The 18,056-nt window shown below is 41.7% G+C and overlaps 1 protein-coding gene across 4 annotated transcripts in view; it reads right to left on the bottom strand.

Moving 5' to 3' along the window:
* Positions 1-18,056, bottom strand: part of PRKCB (protein kinase C beta) — a 311,977-nt gene that overhangs the window by 166,852 nt on the left and 127,069 nt on the right. For 3 of the 4 annotated variants that reach the window (XM_060031926.1, XM_060031922.1, XM_060031923.1), the window contains one exon: positions 13,305-13,387. The exons of the other annotated variant lie outside the window; for it this stretch is intronic. In XM_060031926.1, coding sequence (XP_059887909.1) covers positions 13,305-13,387 — 83 coding nt within the window. The remainder of the gene's footprint in view (positions 1-13,304; positions 13,388-18,056) is intronic. 4 annotated transcript variants of the gene reach the window in all.

The following is an 18,056-nucleotide window of genomic DNA, read 5'->3' as shown; positions in this document are numbered from 1 at the left end:
CTGTTAGCACTCATTTACTGCCTGGTCCTGGCTGGCTTTGAAGTCAGACCTCCTGATAAATGGAATACCACGCATCCTTTCAAAGTCAGGTGGCCACAAACAAAACATTGAGGAAAGCAGCCAGACACTAGGGAGGGTCTCCTGTACAATTCCATTTGCATAGCGTCCAAAGCAGGCACTCTCTTTTCTATAGTGGCTGCACTATTTTGCATTCCCACCAAGGGTGAGCAAGGGCTTCTCTACATCCTCACCAACATTTGTTGTCACTGGACTTTGTTTTGATAATAGCCAGCCTGCCAGGTGTGAGGTCTCACTGTGGGTTTGATTTGCATTTTCTGATGATTACTGAGCATTTTTTCATACACATGTTGCTCACTTGTATGTCTTCGGATGAGTGTCTACCCAAGTCCTTAGATCATTTGGAGGTTCCTCAAAAAGTAAAAAATAGAACTACTATATGATCCAGCAATTCCACTTCTGGGTATTTATCCAAAATAATTGAAATTAGGATCTTTGAGAGACTTTAGCTCTCCTATGTTCACTGCAGCATTATTCACAATGGTGAGGAAACAACCTCAATGTCCACCAGCAGAGGAATGGATAAAGAAAACGTGGTATATACATACAATGGACTATTATTCAGGCTTAATAAAGAAAGAAATTCTGCAACATGGGATGAAATAAGCCAGACACAGAAAGACAAATATTGCATAATTCCAATCATATGAGGTATCTAAAATAGTCATATCATAGAATCAAAGAGTGGAATGATGAGTGCTAAAAGCTGGGGTGAGGAGGGGAACGGGGAGTTACTAATCAATGGGCATAAAGTTCAGTTTCAAGATGAGTAAGTTCTAGGGACTTCCTTGGTGGTCCAGCGCTTAAGACTCCGCACTTCCACTGCAGGGGGCGCAGGTTCAATCCCTGGTCGGGAACTAAGATCCTACATGCCATGCAGTGCAGCCAAAAGAAACATTAAAAAAAAAAAAAAAAAAAGGATGAGTGAGCTCTAGAGATCTGTACAACTTTGCATCTGCAATCAACAATACTGTATCATACCCTTAAAAGTGTATTAAGAGGGTAGATCTCATGTTAAGTGTTCTTTCCAAAATAAAATAAAATAGTTCAGTAAAATAAAGCAAGCAAATGGCTGTTGGCCTGGGTAGTTGTTACCTTGATGAAAGGGTTTGGAGGTGTAGGGATTACAAGGGAGTATAGAAGGGCTTCTGGGGTTCTGGTTACAGAGAAATGTTTGCTGTGTGAGAATTCATCAAGATGGACACTTTTCATGTATAATAAACGGTTTTCAAAAACTATATGACCAGCCCAGACTAAAGGCAGCACCTTTGAACCCAAATTCTAAATTCTTAGAAGAGGGAGTCTGACTGGTCCAGTTTGGGGCAGATGTCCACATGTATCTGGACCCAGCGGAGCCGAGGCCATGGGTTCAGACAGCCTCTGGGAGCACAGATCTGGGGAGGCAGTTCTCAGAGAAAAGGGTTGTCTGCTTCAGTTAGATTTTCCAGGTGAACAGGGTTGAAGTAACAAAGCAGTTTGGGGTGCTGGATAAGCGCACAGACCCAGGCCAGAGTGCCTGGGTGTGAATCCTGGCTCAACCACTCACTGGTCATGGAAACCTGGGCAGGTCCCTCAGTCTCTGAGAGCCTCAGTTCCCTTATCTGTAAAATGAGATTGATAACAACAGTAATCACCTCATAGAGTGTAATGTAGAATAAAGAGATATTACATGTAAAGTGCTTAAAACAGTATCATATCTATGAATGCTGGTTCTTAGATATTATTATTTAAGTAAAATACTTGGACATCCTAAAATCCCAGACCACTGAAGTTGGGGGAGGACGGGCCTTCTGACTCCAGGACCAGCTCCTTTCACATCCCTCCAGGCTGCCTTTCTCCAGGGTCATCTGCCTTTGATTTCTCTATTTCCCCCAAGTCTGCAGCCTCCACAGGCTGAGGTCTTCTGGGAAATTCCCTTTATCAGGCTCTGAGGCTGGTCCCACCCCACAACCAGGAGAAGCCAAAATAACTCATAAGACAGGACATCCCCACCTCATTTAGTCCCACCACCTGTCCTCTTTGTGCACGGGAGAAACAGCTGGTTTCCATTCCCCAGATGCTGCACACCGTGGATTTGCTTCTTCCTCCACAGCATGAAGCTCTGTGTCTTTGTGACAGTGAGGGACAGAGGGCCGTTGAGAAGCAATTCATTCTGACCTTTACATGTTCATTCTGACCTTTACATGTTCATTCTGCACTGTGGATGCCATCAGTGGCACATGGCAAATGGGGGCAGAAGAATCCAGTGGAGTTCATTTCAGAGTCAAAGAATTGCATTTTACCGCATTACCATCATTTTTATTAGACTTTTGCCCTGACCAGCCCATGGGAGGTGCCTTTGTATTTCCATTTTGTGACAAGCAAGATGGCATGCCAAAAATAAGGCTAGACTTTTGAAACTCACCCTCTAAGATTCGGAAGAACCATTGGTGGTAACAATATTAATTAGCACTTACTATGTGCCAGGCACAGCAAGAAGCCCTTAACATGGATTAACTCATTTAATCCTCACCTGAACCCTGTTAGGAGGGTGCTATTTTATCCTCTTCTTACAGAAGAGGAAACTGAGGCAGAGAGGTTGGGTAACTCGCCCAAGATTATTCAGCTAGTTAGTGGCAAACCTGGAATTCAAACCCCACCATTCTGGTTTCAGAACCACCCTACTATAGAACCTTTTGTTGGTTTCCAAACCTGGCTCCCCTGCAGAATTACCCAAAGGACTTCAAAATACAGACCCCCAGACCCTCGTCTGTAGCTCTTCAGGTGAGGTCTGTTCTTAACAGGCTATCAAAATAACCCTTAATCATTCAACCTGTCTGTACTCTGCAACGTAGCATTTAGAAATGGTAGTGGACATGTGTTGTTTTGATCTGCAAATATCTCTGCCTCCTTTTGGGGTTAGCAGAGCCTCAATTCTCCATCAAAAAGCCATCCCACCCCCACTGTATTTAGTTCCCTAAAGAGGGAACACTTTCAAGTCCCAACCAAGGGCTGGTTAGGTAACTTAAGCTTCACCACATAATGTCCCTCCTTCCGGAATTTGAATTTAGGGCCAAAACAACACAAGAACCAAAATCAAATACAACTGGTCTGGTCGTTTGGGAAGGTTTCTTCCAATTCTCTAAAGTACATTATACCCTTTTCAATAAATTTCTTTATAACAAGCTAACTAACCCAAGGTGGTTTCTGTTGCATGCAACCAAACAACACTAATTAGTAAAAGAATAACCAACTTGGGAGGAAACCCACACCTACCACAGATATCACCTCTACAGCATCCGTGACAACTGGTCTTTGCTCTACTGAGAGGGGAGCTAATATCCGTATACAGGAACCAGGCGGTCAGTTTGGGCTGTTCTTCCTTAGCCTGCACAGATGGTCCTCAGTCCTGATTCTGTCCTTTGAAGCTACCAAAAATCTATACAGTAGCTCTTTAAATGTTTAATGACAGCCTAGCCTCTGAGCTATCCAGGCCAACCCTCAGAGGGCGTCCAGCCCCCTTGTAAGGTGTCCTTTTGCCCTTTGGAACATACACCTGGTTCTTGAGCACTTTTGTTGTGAATGTAGAAGTTATAGACTGCAGTGTTTAGTAGTAAATAATAGTCCTGGCGCACTGCCAGATTTAGATAGGTAATAGATAAATGAGAGACTGTGTGCGTGTGTGCATGTGCGTGCGTGTGCGTGTGTGTGTGTGTGTATCTGTACTGTTTAGGCTGATTTGCCCCTAATATTATTATTTACCCTTGAGAGTTTTGCCCTCTGGTGATGATGAGATCTTACCATGATGCCAAGACGATATTCAACCTTAACTGTTGCTTCACCTCCTGGAAGGAGCCAGATAGTCTTCGAGCATCATCAGAACTGAACTGTGGGGTGTCCCCGCTTGGGGTTATGAAAGACTAAACAACCCAGGCTTTGAGAAGAGTGCAGTTGACTGTTATGTTGCTTTTTCTGAGCCAAGGAGACCAGACAATGCCATGTAAGAGGAGGGGGGCCCTTTCTCTGATGATAGGGATGTCCTACTGCCACTAGTGCTCAGGCAGGAAATGGGTGGGGCCTGGATTGGCAGAGCTAGGACTTCCCTGCTCTGGGACCAAAGGTGAACTGGCCAACAGGAGCCAGAATCTTACCAAGAACACCTGAAGATTCCCATTTGGAGTACTAAGCTGGTTCCCAGCTGATGGAATATATTAACAGTAACCACATCTAGGGACTTCCCTGGCGGCCCAATGGTTAAGACTCTGCACTTCCACTGCAGGGGGTGCGGGTTCTATCTCTGCTTGGGGAACTAAGATCCCGCATGCTTTGTGGCCAAAAAAAAAAGAGTAACCACATCTAGAAGCAACTATAATTGCTTACAGTTATACCCAAGCCTTCGCTCAGGTCTGATTTTAACCAAATTAAGCGGGAAGGCTGACTCCATGCTGGAGGTGAAGTGGCACGAAAAACAAGACTGTCTTGTAGAAACCAGTTACAGAAGCTCCCAAAGTGACCTTCACAGTTCTGCAGGCAGCAATCTGGGATAAAACACTGAGCAGAACTGACAAGTGGCCACCAAAATGTGTTTAGGAAATGTGGTCTTGTGTTTTTCTACATGTGTGTGTTTTTTGTATCTCTCTTGATATATCATACCATACATGTCCTCTGTTGTCTGCTTTCTTCATTCATAATGACTGTATAGTCCCATGTCAATAACATTTGAATCACTGTGACTTTTTACTGAAGTATAATTGACATACAGTAATGTACAGATTTTAAGCAGACCGTTTCATGAGTTTTGAAACATGTGTGCACCTGGCTAGGCACCATCCCAGTCAAGACATAGGACATTTCCGTTACCCCAGACACTGTGACATTTTAATCACTGTACAGCATCCCATCACATGGATATATTTTACTTACAAAAACCCTAACTGGCAGTCATTCAGGTTGTTTCCAATTTTTCATTAGTATTAAATACTGAGACAATGAATATCAATTTAGCTAAATATATACACATATTCTTAAATAATTCCTTAGTAAAAATTCTTAAGCCAAAAAGTTCATTAACACTTTTGGTACATATTGGTAATATTCTCTGGAGAAAGATTAGACTAATTTACACACACTGGTGAGTGTGTAAATTAGTCTAATCTTTTCCCCTCTTCCTCCTGTTTATGCTTTTTACTTTGAGTCCTATTTCTTTTGATATTGTTATTAAGGCCCTGTTTTATATGCATGTGTGTTTTGGGGGTATATCTTTGCCTCTTCTATTTATTTTCTTTTTTGCAGTATGCGGGCCTCTCACTGTTGTGGCCTCTCCCATTACGGAGCACAGGCTCCGGACGCACAGGCTCAGCGGCCATGGCTCACGGGCCCAGCCACTCTGCAGCATGTGGGATCTTCCCGGACCGGGGCACGAACCCGTGTCCCCTGAATCGGCAGGCAGACTCTCAACCACTGTGCCACCAGGGAAGCCCTGCCTCTTTTATTTTTAACCTAATAAGTTTCTCTTGTACAATGCCTAGAATTATACATTTATCCAGTCTGATAAGTCTTTTCCTTTTAGTAGAGAATTTCAATCCATTTACATTGGGTTAGGTAACTGAAATAAACTGAAATGTATACTTTCTAGATTCCACAGTTCCTTGCTGGCTAATTTTTATCTTTGTCTTTATATTTTGTTATATTGACCAAAATGTTCTTTGTTATTTTTATCTCTAGATTGCTTCTTTCACACTAAAAGAAGTCTATCTGAACCAATATGTCTATGCCAAGAATTAAATAGTATTAAATATTTTATTTAGGATCTTTAAATTTAGACTCTAAGTTTACTATAGTTTAGTTTTGTTTTAATTAATTAATTAATTAATTTGGCTGTGCTGGGTCCTAGTGGCCGCACGCAGGATCTGCGTTGCGGCCTGTTTAGTTGCAGCATGCGAACTCTTAGTTGCAGCATGTGGGATCTAGTTCCCCGACCAGGGATCAAACCTGGGCCCCCTGCATTGGGAGCACAGAGGCTTACCCACTGGACCACCAGGGAAGTCCCTAGTTTAGTTTTTTATGCCAACTTTATTGGGTTATGCTGGTTACCATGGTGAAGGTGGCTTATAATAATAAACTGTGAGAGCTATTGATTTTGTCTGCTCCTCAAAGTTTCCCATCCCCTCTTCTTATAACATACATTGCTCTCTGAGCCGTAGGGATGCCACGTGATCCAGGCTTGATAAACTGTAAAGAGTTCATTCCCTTAACAACTGAGGACCAATCAATCAGAACCCTTTCCTGAGACTGATTATGAATGCAGGAAGAAAGAAGGCCACTTCTTCCTCTAGGGTTTCCATCTTTCCCTGGGGTCAACTACAACCAGGCTGACAGACATATTTACAGACATGTCCTGTCTACAGTAGGCACAAATGAGACAAGGACAAATCAGTCAGGGTCCCAGCAGGAAACAAATGGCATATTGAAATTAGAGAGTTTAAGGCAGGTTTCATGAAAGGACTATTTAGAAAGGTGTGGGCATGGTGTTGGGAAACCATGAGGGAGAATGTAGTAACTGGGGGCAATTAAGAGCAAAGGGACAAGGGAAGAGAGTAGTTCCTGGAACCCAAAAGGAGAGAATTGTGTAGAGATGGCTGCCTTTAGAGGAGCAGCGACCTTCAAAGAGTAAAGCGAAGAAGACCTCATGATAAATACCCTGGGCTCACCCTCCAATCTCCTATCAGTCCCTCCCCTTGAGCCAGAGGGTAAGGGAACCCCAACGGATGCAGCCCTTACAGGTCAGTCTCTCAGGGAGAAAGCAAAGAGGATCTGGAAGGACAAATGAGACAGCTGGCACAGCAGGCAAGGGCCAGTGTGGTAGACTACAAAATGGCCACAAATCTCCCCTTCCTGTACGCATCTCTGCGACTTTGCAGGCCCTCCTATCCAGAGGTGAAGTCTATTTCTCCACCTCTGAGTCTGTTCTTGGCCATAACCACTGTGACACAAATAAAAGCTTGAAAAACACCTGTGCTTTGGGGATTTCCCTCTCTTGCGGCGCTTGGAACCCTGAGACCAGTGTGTGAAAGAGCCTAAACCTGCCTACTGGGAGGAAAAGAGACCACGTGGAGGAGGAATGAAGAGTACCAGACAACAGGCTGCCAAGTGGCAGTCGCGTTCCTGAAGCTATCCAAGGTGATCCTGCACCAGCCAAGGCACTAGCTGACCAAACACAGGAGAGAGCTCAGCAGTGATCAGCTGAAGAGACCCAGATCAGAAGAATGGCCAAAGCAGCCCACAGAATCACGAGAAATAATAAATGACTATTGTTTGAAGCCACTAAACTTTGGAATGGTTTGTTACACAGCAAAGCTAACTGATACAGCTGATAATGAGAAAACATCTTGCAAGTATTGGATCCTCAGTTCCAGTGTCTGAGGCCCTTGTCCCTGAAGCTCTTACTCCTTCTCAATGTCCTTCCCATGAGCTGATCTCTTTTCCTAGTGCTGATTTGAGTTGGATTTATCTCATTTTCAATTTTTAAAATTGTGAAGGTTTACTTTTTCTCTGTAATTTGATACAATTTAAAATGAACAGATTAGGTATAAAATAAGCCACAAGGATATATTGTACAACAAGGGGAATATAGTCAATATTTTATAATAACTATAAATGGAGCATAACCTTTAAAATTGTGAAGCACTATATTATATACCTGTAACTTACATAATATTGTACATCAAAATATACTTCAATAAAAAAGTAAAGCATGTCAAAAATAAAGAAACATAAAGATATTTTAAGGCTCACTGTTATGAAAATCAAAATAAAATAAAATAAAATGAAGAGAAATCCTTCATTCTTCTAAAGTTTAAAATAATTTACCCATGAAGCCTATTATTCTGGAGCTCTGGGAGAAGAAAAGCTTCTTGGGCAATGTTCTCATTTCTCTCTTGATTATTCTCCTGTTATGGTTTTCAATTTCTTCTTGAGACAAAATTGCCAATTTAAAATTTCCTAGAAAATCATCCATTGCAACCAGATTTTCAAGCCCATTAGCATTTATATGCATATTCTTTTTAATGTATAAATCTAACATTCTTTTAAAATTTTCTTTTATTTCCCTTTTATTAAATCTTCAACATCTAACACATGATTTATCATTTTTAATATATTTCTTCATAAAATAAGACTTGATTAAGAAACACAAAAGGATACACTCAACATTACTGCCAGTGTCTTTCACTGACTGATTTAGTGATGGAATCAGGAGGACACAGGGCATAACAGTGAGTTTTATTCAGTACCTTGATATGCATGATAAGAAATTATTATTTCTAAAACCATAAAATGTTGAAGACATTATCTTCAGACAAACCAGCTCAAGAGTCCTTTCGTACTTTTGTACTGCCTGGCACAGAGCCTCTGCTCAGCAAAGTCAGCTATTATTATTACCTATTATTCCTTGGCAGGTCCTGCATCCCCCTTCTTGAGTAGGAGAGACTCCTCCAAGGATTAATAATAATTTAGAAACCAATTACTGAGTGCCTTCTTTGTGCCAGACACTATTCTGGACGTGGTTCAAGCAGACTCTCATTGAATGCTCACCAAAAAAAAAACTATGGCATACGTACTATTTTCCCCATTTTAAAGATATAAACTAAGGGTCACAGAACTGAAATTATTTTACCAAGATCAATGGAGCTGTAAGCGTCAGCACTGGATCTTGACACTGAGTTTTTTCTGGCTCCAAAGTCTAGGTTCTTTTCTCAGCATTGCACCACAGAATTTGAGGTTTTGTATAAAGTAATGGAAATGGAAACAGTCATTACGTCCTAAGGGAATGATCTGGGTGGAGGCATGGACAGAATTATCAGTATATTCCTGACTAGGGAGGTAAGTAGAGTAATGGAAATGCCCTCAGCTACCTGCACCAGGGGCTTACAAGGACCCTTGTGCTTAACACTTTCATGCAATGACTCTTTAATCCATTTGCTGTTAATCCTTTTGTTGTGGTTGTAGTTAACTCTTATTCATTTTAAGGATTTCTTAAAACTTATTACAACAAATCTATGTGGTTGGTACTAATATCCCAGTTTATGGATAAGGAAACTGAGCCACAGAGAAGGAAAATGACACACCCAAGGTCACCTCATGAGTAACTGGCAGAGTCAGGACCTGAACTCAGGTATGACTGACTTCAGAATCCACACTCTTAACCACCATTGTCTCTGGGCATGATCCTTAAATTGCCCAAGTCCCATTTGTAGCTGGAGGGCACTAAGTCAGCCAGGGACCTGGGGCAGGCAATAAATGAGGTCTGTTCTCCTACTGAGGTCATCTGTGACTCTGAACTACAGTGAGACCCACAGGTCTTTTCTGAAGTCCAGTGTGATGGCCTCCAGGGATGCTGTTCCACAGTGGTCCCCTGGGTCAACAGGACCTTCAGTAGTTTGACCAGAGATTCTTTCCCCTCAATGAAGAGTGAAGTCTATTTCTTTACCACTTGAATTTGGGCTTGACCAGGGGACTACTTGATCCAGTGGTACATTATCAAACATGATGCACAGGCTGAAAAAGCACTGCTGCACTGGGACTCTTGGAACCCTGAAACCTCATGTGAACAAGGCAGAGCTGGCCAGCTGGAGGATGAGAGGCCATGTGGAGGAGAGCCAAGGCACCCAGGCCACCAACTGGCTCACTGACAGTCATGTGAATGGGGCCATCCTAGATCAACCAGCCACCAGACATCCACAGACACAAGCAAGAATCCCTTAAATTTTGTGCCCAAGACAAGTACCTCACTTGACTCATCCTAGTCCCAGCCCTCAGAGACAAGTCCTCTCTTTCTTGTTCTGAGAAGATCTCTCAGGACACTGTGTATGTGGTCAGTATTCTAAGTGCTGAGTAACTGTAATGTCCATATGTAATGCTTACGGCAATGCCAGAGACTTGGTCTCCCTGAGAGGTCGAAGAGACAGCAGGATTGAGCGTTTCCAAGCAGATGAGACCAAGAACAAGGAAGATGCCTACAGATGACCAGAAGTACCACCCAGGAACTCTGCTGTGTTTTGAGGTCCCCCAGTGGTGGGTGCCCATATGTATTGCCTGTTCCCATGGGCACTGAATGGTTGGGTCAGTAGCTGGGTTCACTGGGACAAAGCCTGATTCATAAAATTCCCTCAGGTAGCCTAATATGCCATGATGGAGACCTAGAAGGATGCCAACCACACAAAGATCTACTAATATCCAGAATATTCCCTGACTCAGACTGGACTTGGAATAGCAGAACGTAGAGGACAAAACCTAGCACATTCCTTGTTCACGGATGGAGACCGTGCTTTTCTACTCCATGAGCTTGCTGCACGCCAGCTCCTCCAAGGTCACAAAGGAGGAAGGCACTCCTCCATACCTCAGAGAGCCTGGCCAGGTTGGCAAGTAGGTGTGGCCAGATCTCTAATCATGTCTCCACCCCTGGACAGAAAAAGGTCAATGAACCAAGTCAAGTCAGTTCAGGAGTCTGGACCAATTCATCATCCTCAGTGCCAACCGGCCTCCTTGGAACTGTGTCCAGAGATAGAATCATTTCAGGTAGGCTGCCAAATCCTATGCATGCTGGCTGCAGGCAGTACTGCCTGCTCTCCCCATGCCCGAGGCAATGAACGGCTGCATGGCTCCATTCACAAAGAGCAGGGTCTCCTACAACTTACGGCGCCTACACACTCCTAGGAAGGACAACTGCCAGGTGGCAGGCAGAGGACCCATTCATTCTTCAGACATATTTGGTAGACATCTGTCCTTGCTGTCTGCCCAGCATGTATTCACTGTAATTCATTAGCACTGTCATTATCATCTTCACATACGTACCAGACACTGTCTTATATGTATACAGTGGATACTCGTAGCAAAGTTATATGGTAGGGTTTTATTCATTTTCAGCTGAGGAATACAAAGCACAAGGGAGTTAAGTACTCTGCCCAAGGTTACACATGTCTAGGCTCCATCCATAGCCTACGATTTTAACCAGTACACAATACTGCTTCTCTAGTTCTCCTCTGAGGGACCACCTCTCCCCCACTCTCAAATCATGGGGTAGGCACACCGGCCCTCCTCGCCAGGAGTAAGCACATAACCAGGCCTGCCAATCAGCATAACCATCCTCTGGTTCCATATGACCCAGGGTCCAATGAGACTTTAGCTCTTGTCACTGGAACTGCAGCACTGATAAGACATTATGACTAAAGGTACCACAGCCATCATGCTGTCGTTAGGAGAAAAATCTTCTTGAAACAGAAACCAGGATAGAGGAAGGCTGGGCCAAGACGTGGAGAAAGAGATTCCTGAAGACCTCATTTCGGCCCCTTGATTCACTGTGTCTGAAGCCAGTCTACCCTTGGAGATTTTCAGTTTCAGGGACCAAAATTTCCCTTTTCACATAAAACAGTTTGAGCTCTTTCTATCTTAGGCAACATAAAAAGTCAATGAATAAAGACAGGATATGGGAAACATCATCCTCTTGGCTGCTCTTTGAGTACCAAGCCTTGGTCTGCATGAACATTCAGAGCTTGCATAATGGAGCCATGCTGTCCCCCCAATCTTCCCTGCCTGCTTTCCTGGGGACAAGAGATGGAATTGCACTAAAAGGGTCAGGGAGTGTGATCTGAGAGAACATGAAGAATGGTCCCATCTTTGTCTCTGCAAACGAGCCTGTGAAGGCTTTGGTTGTTCTCTGTTGCCTGGAGTTTTTAAACCCAAGTACCACAGTCTCCAAGCAAAGCAACTTCAGTATTAGCTCTAGAGTGTGCGTGGTACACCCCTGATTTGCAGCCAAATGGCAGATGACCACTTACAGAAGGCCAGCAAGAACATATGCAATAACAGAGGTAGTTATCACCACCCACTTCACGCAACCTCAGGTCAGCTGGCAAGTCCAAGGGACCAGGACAGGACCAGTGGGAGACAAAGCCAATGGGGAAAATTCCAGGAAGGTGAACCAAAGCAGGAACAAAATAAGAGAACCAGGGGTGACAGCTGCACACAGGGTACGCTGAACGCAGTTCATGACTGGGCCAATGGAAGAGTGTGCATGGTGGAAGGTCCAGGACAGTTTCAGCTCCATGGAAAAGAATAACGCAAACAATGAGACTTTACCAATAAGAGGTGCTTCTTATCTCACATACAGAGTCTGGGCATAAGAGAACTCAGCGTTGGCTCAGCAGCTCACCAATGTCATCGATGACCGAGATCCCTTCAACTCTTCCACCCTGCCATGCTCACGATGTCAGCCGTGTCTCCCTCATTGACTCAAACGGTTGCCACAACTCTGTGCATTACATCCTCCCACAAAAATGTCCAACAGAACAAAGTAAGGAGTGTCTTCCTTTATCAGAAAGGAAAGTCTTCCTAGAAGCCCTGCCCAGACTTCCCTGCAGTTCCCACTGAGCAGAATTGGGTCACATGCTCGCTCACTAGCTACAAGGGAGCCTGGGAAAACAAGTATCAGGCATCTTCAGCTTTTAGCATGAGAGGTGGCCTCTGCCAGAAAAAGAGTGGGGGTTAGGAATGGCTGTTGGGTAGGCAATCCACATGGTACCCCAAACTTTTGGTAAACTTGCACAAAGACTTTGCCATATCCTTAGAGCACTCACGCTGCCATTCACTTAATATTTTCCTTGAGTCTCTTTATTTTTTATTTACCCTAACTACCTTTACCTAGATAGGAAATTTTATATCCCCACCATAAATGCAAAACCATTACTAGACACATTTTCCAGTCCATATTAAAATAAATCCATAATGATCAAAACAAAAATTGCCAGGTTTACCCAGAAGCATCCCTTGTCCCACCAGCAGTAATCATACTCTGGGGTACACAGTAGCAGGATAAGCTCACTTCTTCCTAATTCTTGGGCCCTAGAACAAAACATTCCCTACCAAAGGGCTAAAAAGTACACTGTAAGGTACCATCCTAACTACCTTTTTATAGTAGCCATAAAAATTTAGCCGCTGCCCACCACTCTCATGCCTCAGCCATAAACATGAAGACATTTTGCAGAATCTCAGTAGGGAAACTAGCTGGTTTCTTGAAGTCACACACCCCTCTCAAAATGTTTTGTTGTTTTGTTCTTTCCCATTAAAACGAAAATCGTCTCAGAGGCTATAGGACCATGACATCCTGACTTTTCTGTCTCAGTGTACTCACAGATACCCAAAAGGATGCATTGACTGTGGGCAGAGAGAGGTGACCGGGGCCCGTTACTTACATCGGAGGCTGGACCCTTGTCAGCACCTGGGCAGGAGAAAGTGACAAACTCATGGCACCGCTTGTGCACGACAAAACAGCAGACTGCAAAAGAGAAAATAAGGGTAGGAGTGGGGGAAAAGGCAAGTGGAGAGTAGGGAAGGAGGGGAAGAGAGGAAGAAATCGTTAAACCTGGACTTCCCGACCAGTAAAGGCTTTATACCAAAATAAACAATGCCTTCAGCTTCTGCACCTTGTCTTTTATTGAAGTCAAACTCTTGGGTACACGGATGTTACAACTTGCAAATTACTTCGCTTGTAATGTTAACTAGGGTTCAAAAGATCACATATGCTCAAAATTACACTTGAGTGAAGATCGCTTAAGTTGTATGATCTTCCACTACTTTTGGAACAGAATGTTGTTTTTCACATCGGGCACCACAGGAAGCTAGCTGTTGGCTTGTGTTTAGGTCCATAACGCTTATGAAGTATGTACATTTAATCACTAGAATCACACTTAGAGAGATGCATAATGTGAAGGGCATGTAGAAAAAGAGTGAGCAGGAACGGCGGACCCACACCTGCATCTCACCCAGGAGCAACCATCAACTAAGTGGAAGAAACAGGCTACATGTTTACATGGTTACTTTAGCAGTTTGAAACCAAATGTGTACATACATATGTTTGAATTTGTATGCGTTAAACGCTCCACTATTTGGGGACTATATTACTTAGGGGGAGGGACAATTAGAGAATACATACAAAATAAAACTATTTTTTGTTGTTGTTCAAATCTATTTTTATAAACTCTAGACTGTGGACTCCTGGAGGATGGGCACCATGCTCAGAATCTCTCTAAAGGACATTCTCAGTAAATGAAAACAGGACAGGAAACCTCAAGGTTACCACTAGTGATATAATGGACCTGGGCAACAATCATCAATGCTGCCAACATCAGAAAAAGACACTACCTGCCTGCTGATGAAAGTGCGATGAAGAATCCTACCACCTGTGAAGTATTCTTGCCAAAATAATCACACCTGAATCAGTTCAAGAATCTTCATCCAACTACCAATTTACCGCAACTACAAGTGACAGACGCATTTTAAATGACACCATAGAGAGGCAATGAGAAAAAACAAAATTTTAATACACAAGAATGTGGTAAGCTACAAGATGTTTTTTCAACAAATAAACTGGAAGAGGAGAGGAGAGCATCTGTCCTCTTCTGGACGATACTGTAGCGACGGCTGCATTTAGAGAATATATAAAACAAAAAGTAAACCCTAGTATAAACAATGCCTTTTAATTAATAACAATGTATCACTATTGGCTCATCAATTGTAACAAATGTACCACACTAATGCAAGATTCTTTACAAGCACTGTACATATATTAATTCATTTAATACTCCTAACGATTCTAAGGCACGCCATTTCATTTTTTTTACATTCTTTTTTGTTAATATTCTTTTCCATTATGGTTTGCCATAGGATATTGAATATAGATGTCTTTATTTTTTTAATTGAGATATAATTGATATAACATTATATTAGTTTCAGGTGTACAACATAATGATCCTATATATATATATGTATACATACATATATATATATATATATATATATATATAATGACCATAGCAAAATGATCATCACTGTAAGTCAACATCCATCCATCACCAAAAATAGTTATAATTTTTTTCTTGTAATAAGATCTTTTATCTACTCTCTTAGCAACTTTCAAATATACACTACAGTACTATTAACTATAATCAACTCTCTATATATTACATCCCCAGAACTTTTATTTTGACCACTTTCACCCATTTCACTCACTCCCCACCCCCACCTCTGGCAACCACCAATCTGTTCTCTGTATCTACAAGTTCGCTTTTTAGTTTTGGTTTGGCTTGGTTTTTGTTTTAGATTCCAGATATAAGTGAGTTCATATGGTATTTCTCTTTCTCTTTTTGATTTATTTCACTTGCAAATGTTAATAATAGGGGGAACTAGGGTGGAAATGGGGTTGAGGGAGTATACAGAAACTCTGTATTTTCCAATCAATTTTTCTATATGCCTAAAACTGCTCAAAACAACAACAAACAAACAAACAAAAATGGAAAACTGCAAGAGGAAAGTAGCAGGGCAGAGGAGAAACATACATTCAAAGAGATTTAAGAAACATATCAACTAAATGCAATATGTAGACCTCGTTTGGATCCTAATTTAAACAAACTAATAGTTTTTTAAAATTATGAGACAATCAGAAGATATATTCACTTTTTGATGGTATGAGAGAATCATTGATATTAGGGAATTATAATTTTTGATGTAATAATGGTATTATGATTATTTTTGTTAAAGAATACTTACCTCTAAGAATACATCCTATAATCTTTATGGATAAGATGATTCTATTCAAAATAATTCAGTGTGACATAAAGGAGATAGAAAGGGGAGGGTTATAGATGGGAAAAAAAAATGAGTCTCGACTGGTCATTACTGACCCTGGCTGATGGACACAGAAGGATTCATTATACTAATCTCTCTACTTTTACGTATATTTTCTGTAATAAAAACATTTTAAACGCTCGTGGTCTAAAACAAGAGTTCCAAAGGGGCCAATTGCTTTCTCCTTTGCTTTCTCCCCTTTCTGTTTTAGTATTTACTGTATTTTATAAATAATATATGCTTTGTCTGAAGACATTTGTGTCAAACAGTGTGTGCTGTGTGTGTGTGGGGGGGGGGGTGGTCCCTCTCTGTGCCTGTATATCTGTGACTGCTGAGAGAAATACATGAGCAGTGGCCAAAAAATGCCACTGATGGTAATCTCTGGGCAGACTACAGATTATTTTTACTTACAATCTTACATCTGTATTGTTTGAAATGTTGACAATGAGTATTAATTATATAATCAGGGAAAATAAGCCCACTTTCATTTTGAAACAAAACGAAGAGTCGAAGAAAAACAAAGGTCAGGAAATGAAAAATATGACTGCCCAAATTGGAAACTCAGTGGTTGGGCTGATACAGAATGGAGACAGCTAAAGAGGAACTTAGCAAACTGGAGTCTAAATTGAGTGATTTTCCCTGAATTCTGCAAAAAAGCAAGAAAAAAATAAAAGAAACGATACAAAACTGTAGGATAGATCCCAAAATTCTAACAACCATATAGAAGGATACTCAGGAAAGAACAGAGAGAACGGTAAAGAATGTGTAATTAAAGAAAATAGAAGGAAGTCCTCTAAAGATTAAGAAGAATTTGAGTCATTAAATTGAAAGAAACTATCAAGTGTCAATAGATATGAATGAAAAGAACAACTAATGGTGAGGATTTTCAAGGCTCTGAGATCATTGTGAGGACGTGTCCAGCAGTGGCAGGAGGAGAAGAGGAGAAAGATTACTGACAAAGGAACAAAAATAATTTTAACACCAGATTTCTTGTCTGCAACTTTGAATTCTAGAATACAATGGAGCAATGTCTTCAAAGGTTTAGAAAAAGTCATTTGAACCTAAAACCCCATACATAGCCAACCTAGCATTCAAGTGAAAGTACAAAATAAATACATTTCCAGAATATAAGAACTTGGAAAATTTACTTCCCACAAAAGAAGTAATAGAGAATATACACTCCGCAAAACAACAACAAAATGAATGAATGGGGCATAACAAACAGTGGTGAAAGAGAGAACAAAAAGAAGAGCGGGGCAGGGGAAGAGAGACTTAAGTCATAAGAGATGGGGTTGGGAAAAAGACTATAAAATTGCGATATGCTAAGAGTCTTGTCTTATTCCTCAGGAGTTTATAGGTATTGAGAAACCGCATTTAGGACATTATAAGTTTGAATATGTGTGTTAACAATTAGGAATAAAAATAAGAATAGAAGTATTATATATAACTTGCAGACCACTAAAAGAAAAAAATGGACAAAGAAAACTTAATCCAACTACACTTCAAAAGGCCTTCCCATATGACCCAAATTCCTATAAATAGAATTTTTTTTAACTTTTATATGGCATGATTTGCACTTTAAACTCTTTTATCAGCTGTAATTTCTTGGTTATCTTTAATGACATGGGAATCTAATTTGCCATTTTTTCCAAATAGGTAATCCATTGTGCCAGCATCTTTTACTGAATAATTCATCCCCTCTCCACTGATCTCAAATGCCAACTTTATTATATGCTAAATAATTATATACACTGGGGTCTGTCTTTGGGCCTTCTGTTCTGTTCCACTGATCTGTCTTATAATAAAGCAATATGGGATTTAATTATAGTACCTTTATAACATGTTATATCTTGGTTGGGCAAGTTCTCCCTCATTATCCTTATTTTCAACATTTTCTTGGCAGTCACGGAGAGTTCCAAGTGAACTTTAGAATCGGTTTATCAAGCTTTTAAAAATACCGACGGAGGGACTTCCCTGCTGGTGCAGGGGTTAAGAATCCACCTGCCAATGCAGGAGACACAGGTTCAAGCCCTGGTCCGGGAAGATTCCATAGGCCACGGAGCAACTAAGCCCGTGCGCCACCACTACTGAGCCTGTGCTCTAGAGCCCGCGAGCCACAACTACAGAGCCCACATGCCACAAATACTGAAGCCCACGCACCTAGAGCCCGTGCTCCGCAACAAGAGAAGCCACCGCCAAGAGAAGTCCCTTGCACCACAATGAAGAGTAGCCCCCACTCGCTGCAACTATAGAAAGCCTGCACGCAGCAACGAAGACCCAACACAGCCATAAATAAACAAACAAATAAATAAACCGATGTA

This window comes from Delphinus delphis, chromosome 15, assembly GCF_949987515.2.
Source record: "Delphinus delphis chromosome 15, mDelDel1.2, whole genome shotgun sequence".
NCBI lineage: Eukaryota > Metazoa > Chordata > Mammalia > Artiodactyla > Delphinidae > Delphinus > Delphinus delphis.
The sequence above is the reverse complement of the archived record's forward strand: the minus strand, read 5'-3'. Positions and strand labels throughout refer to the sequence as shown.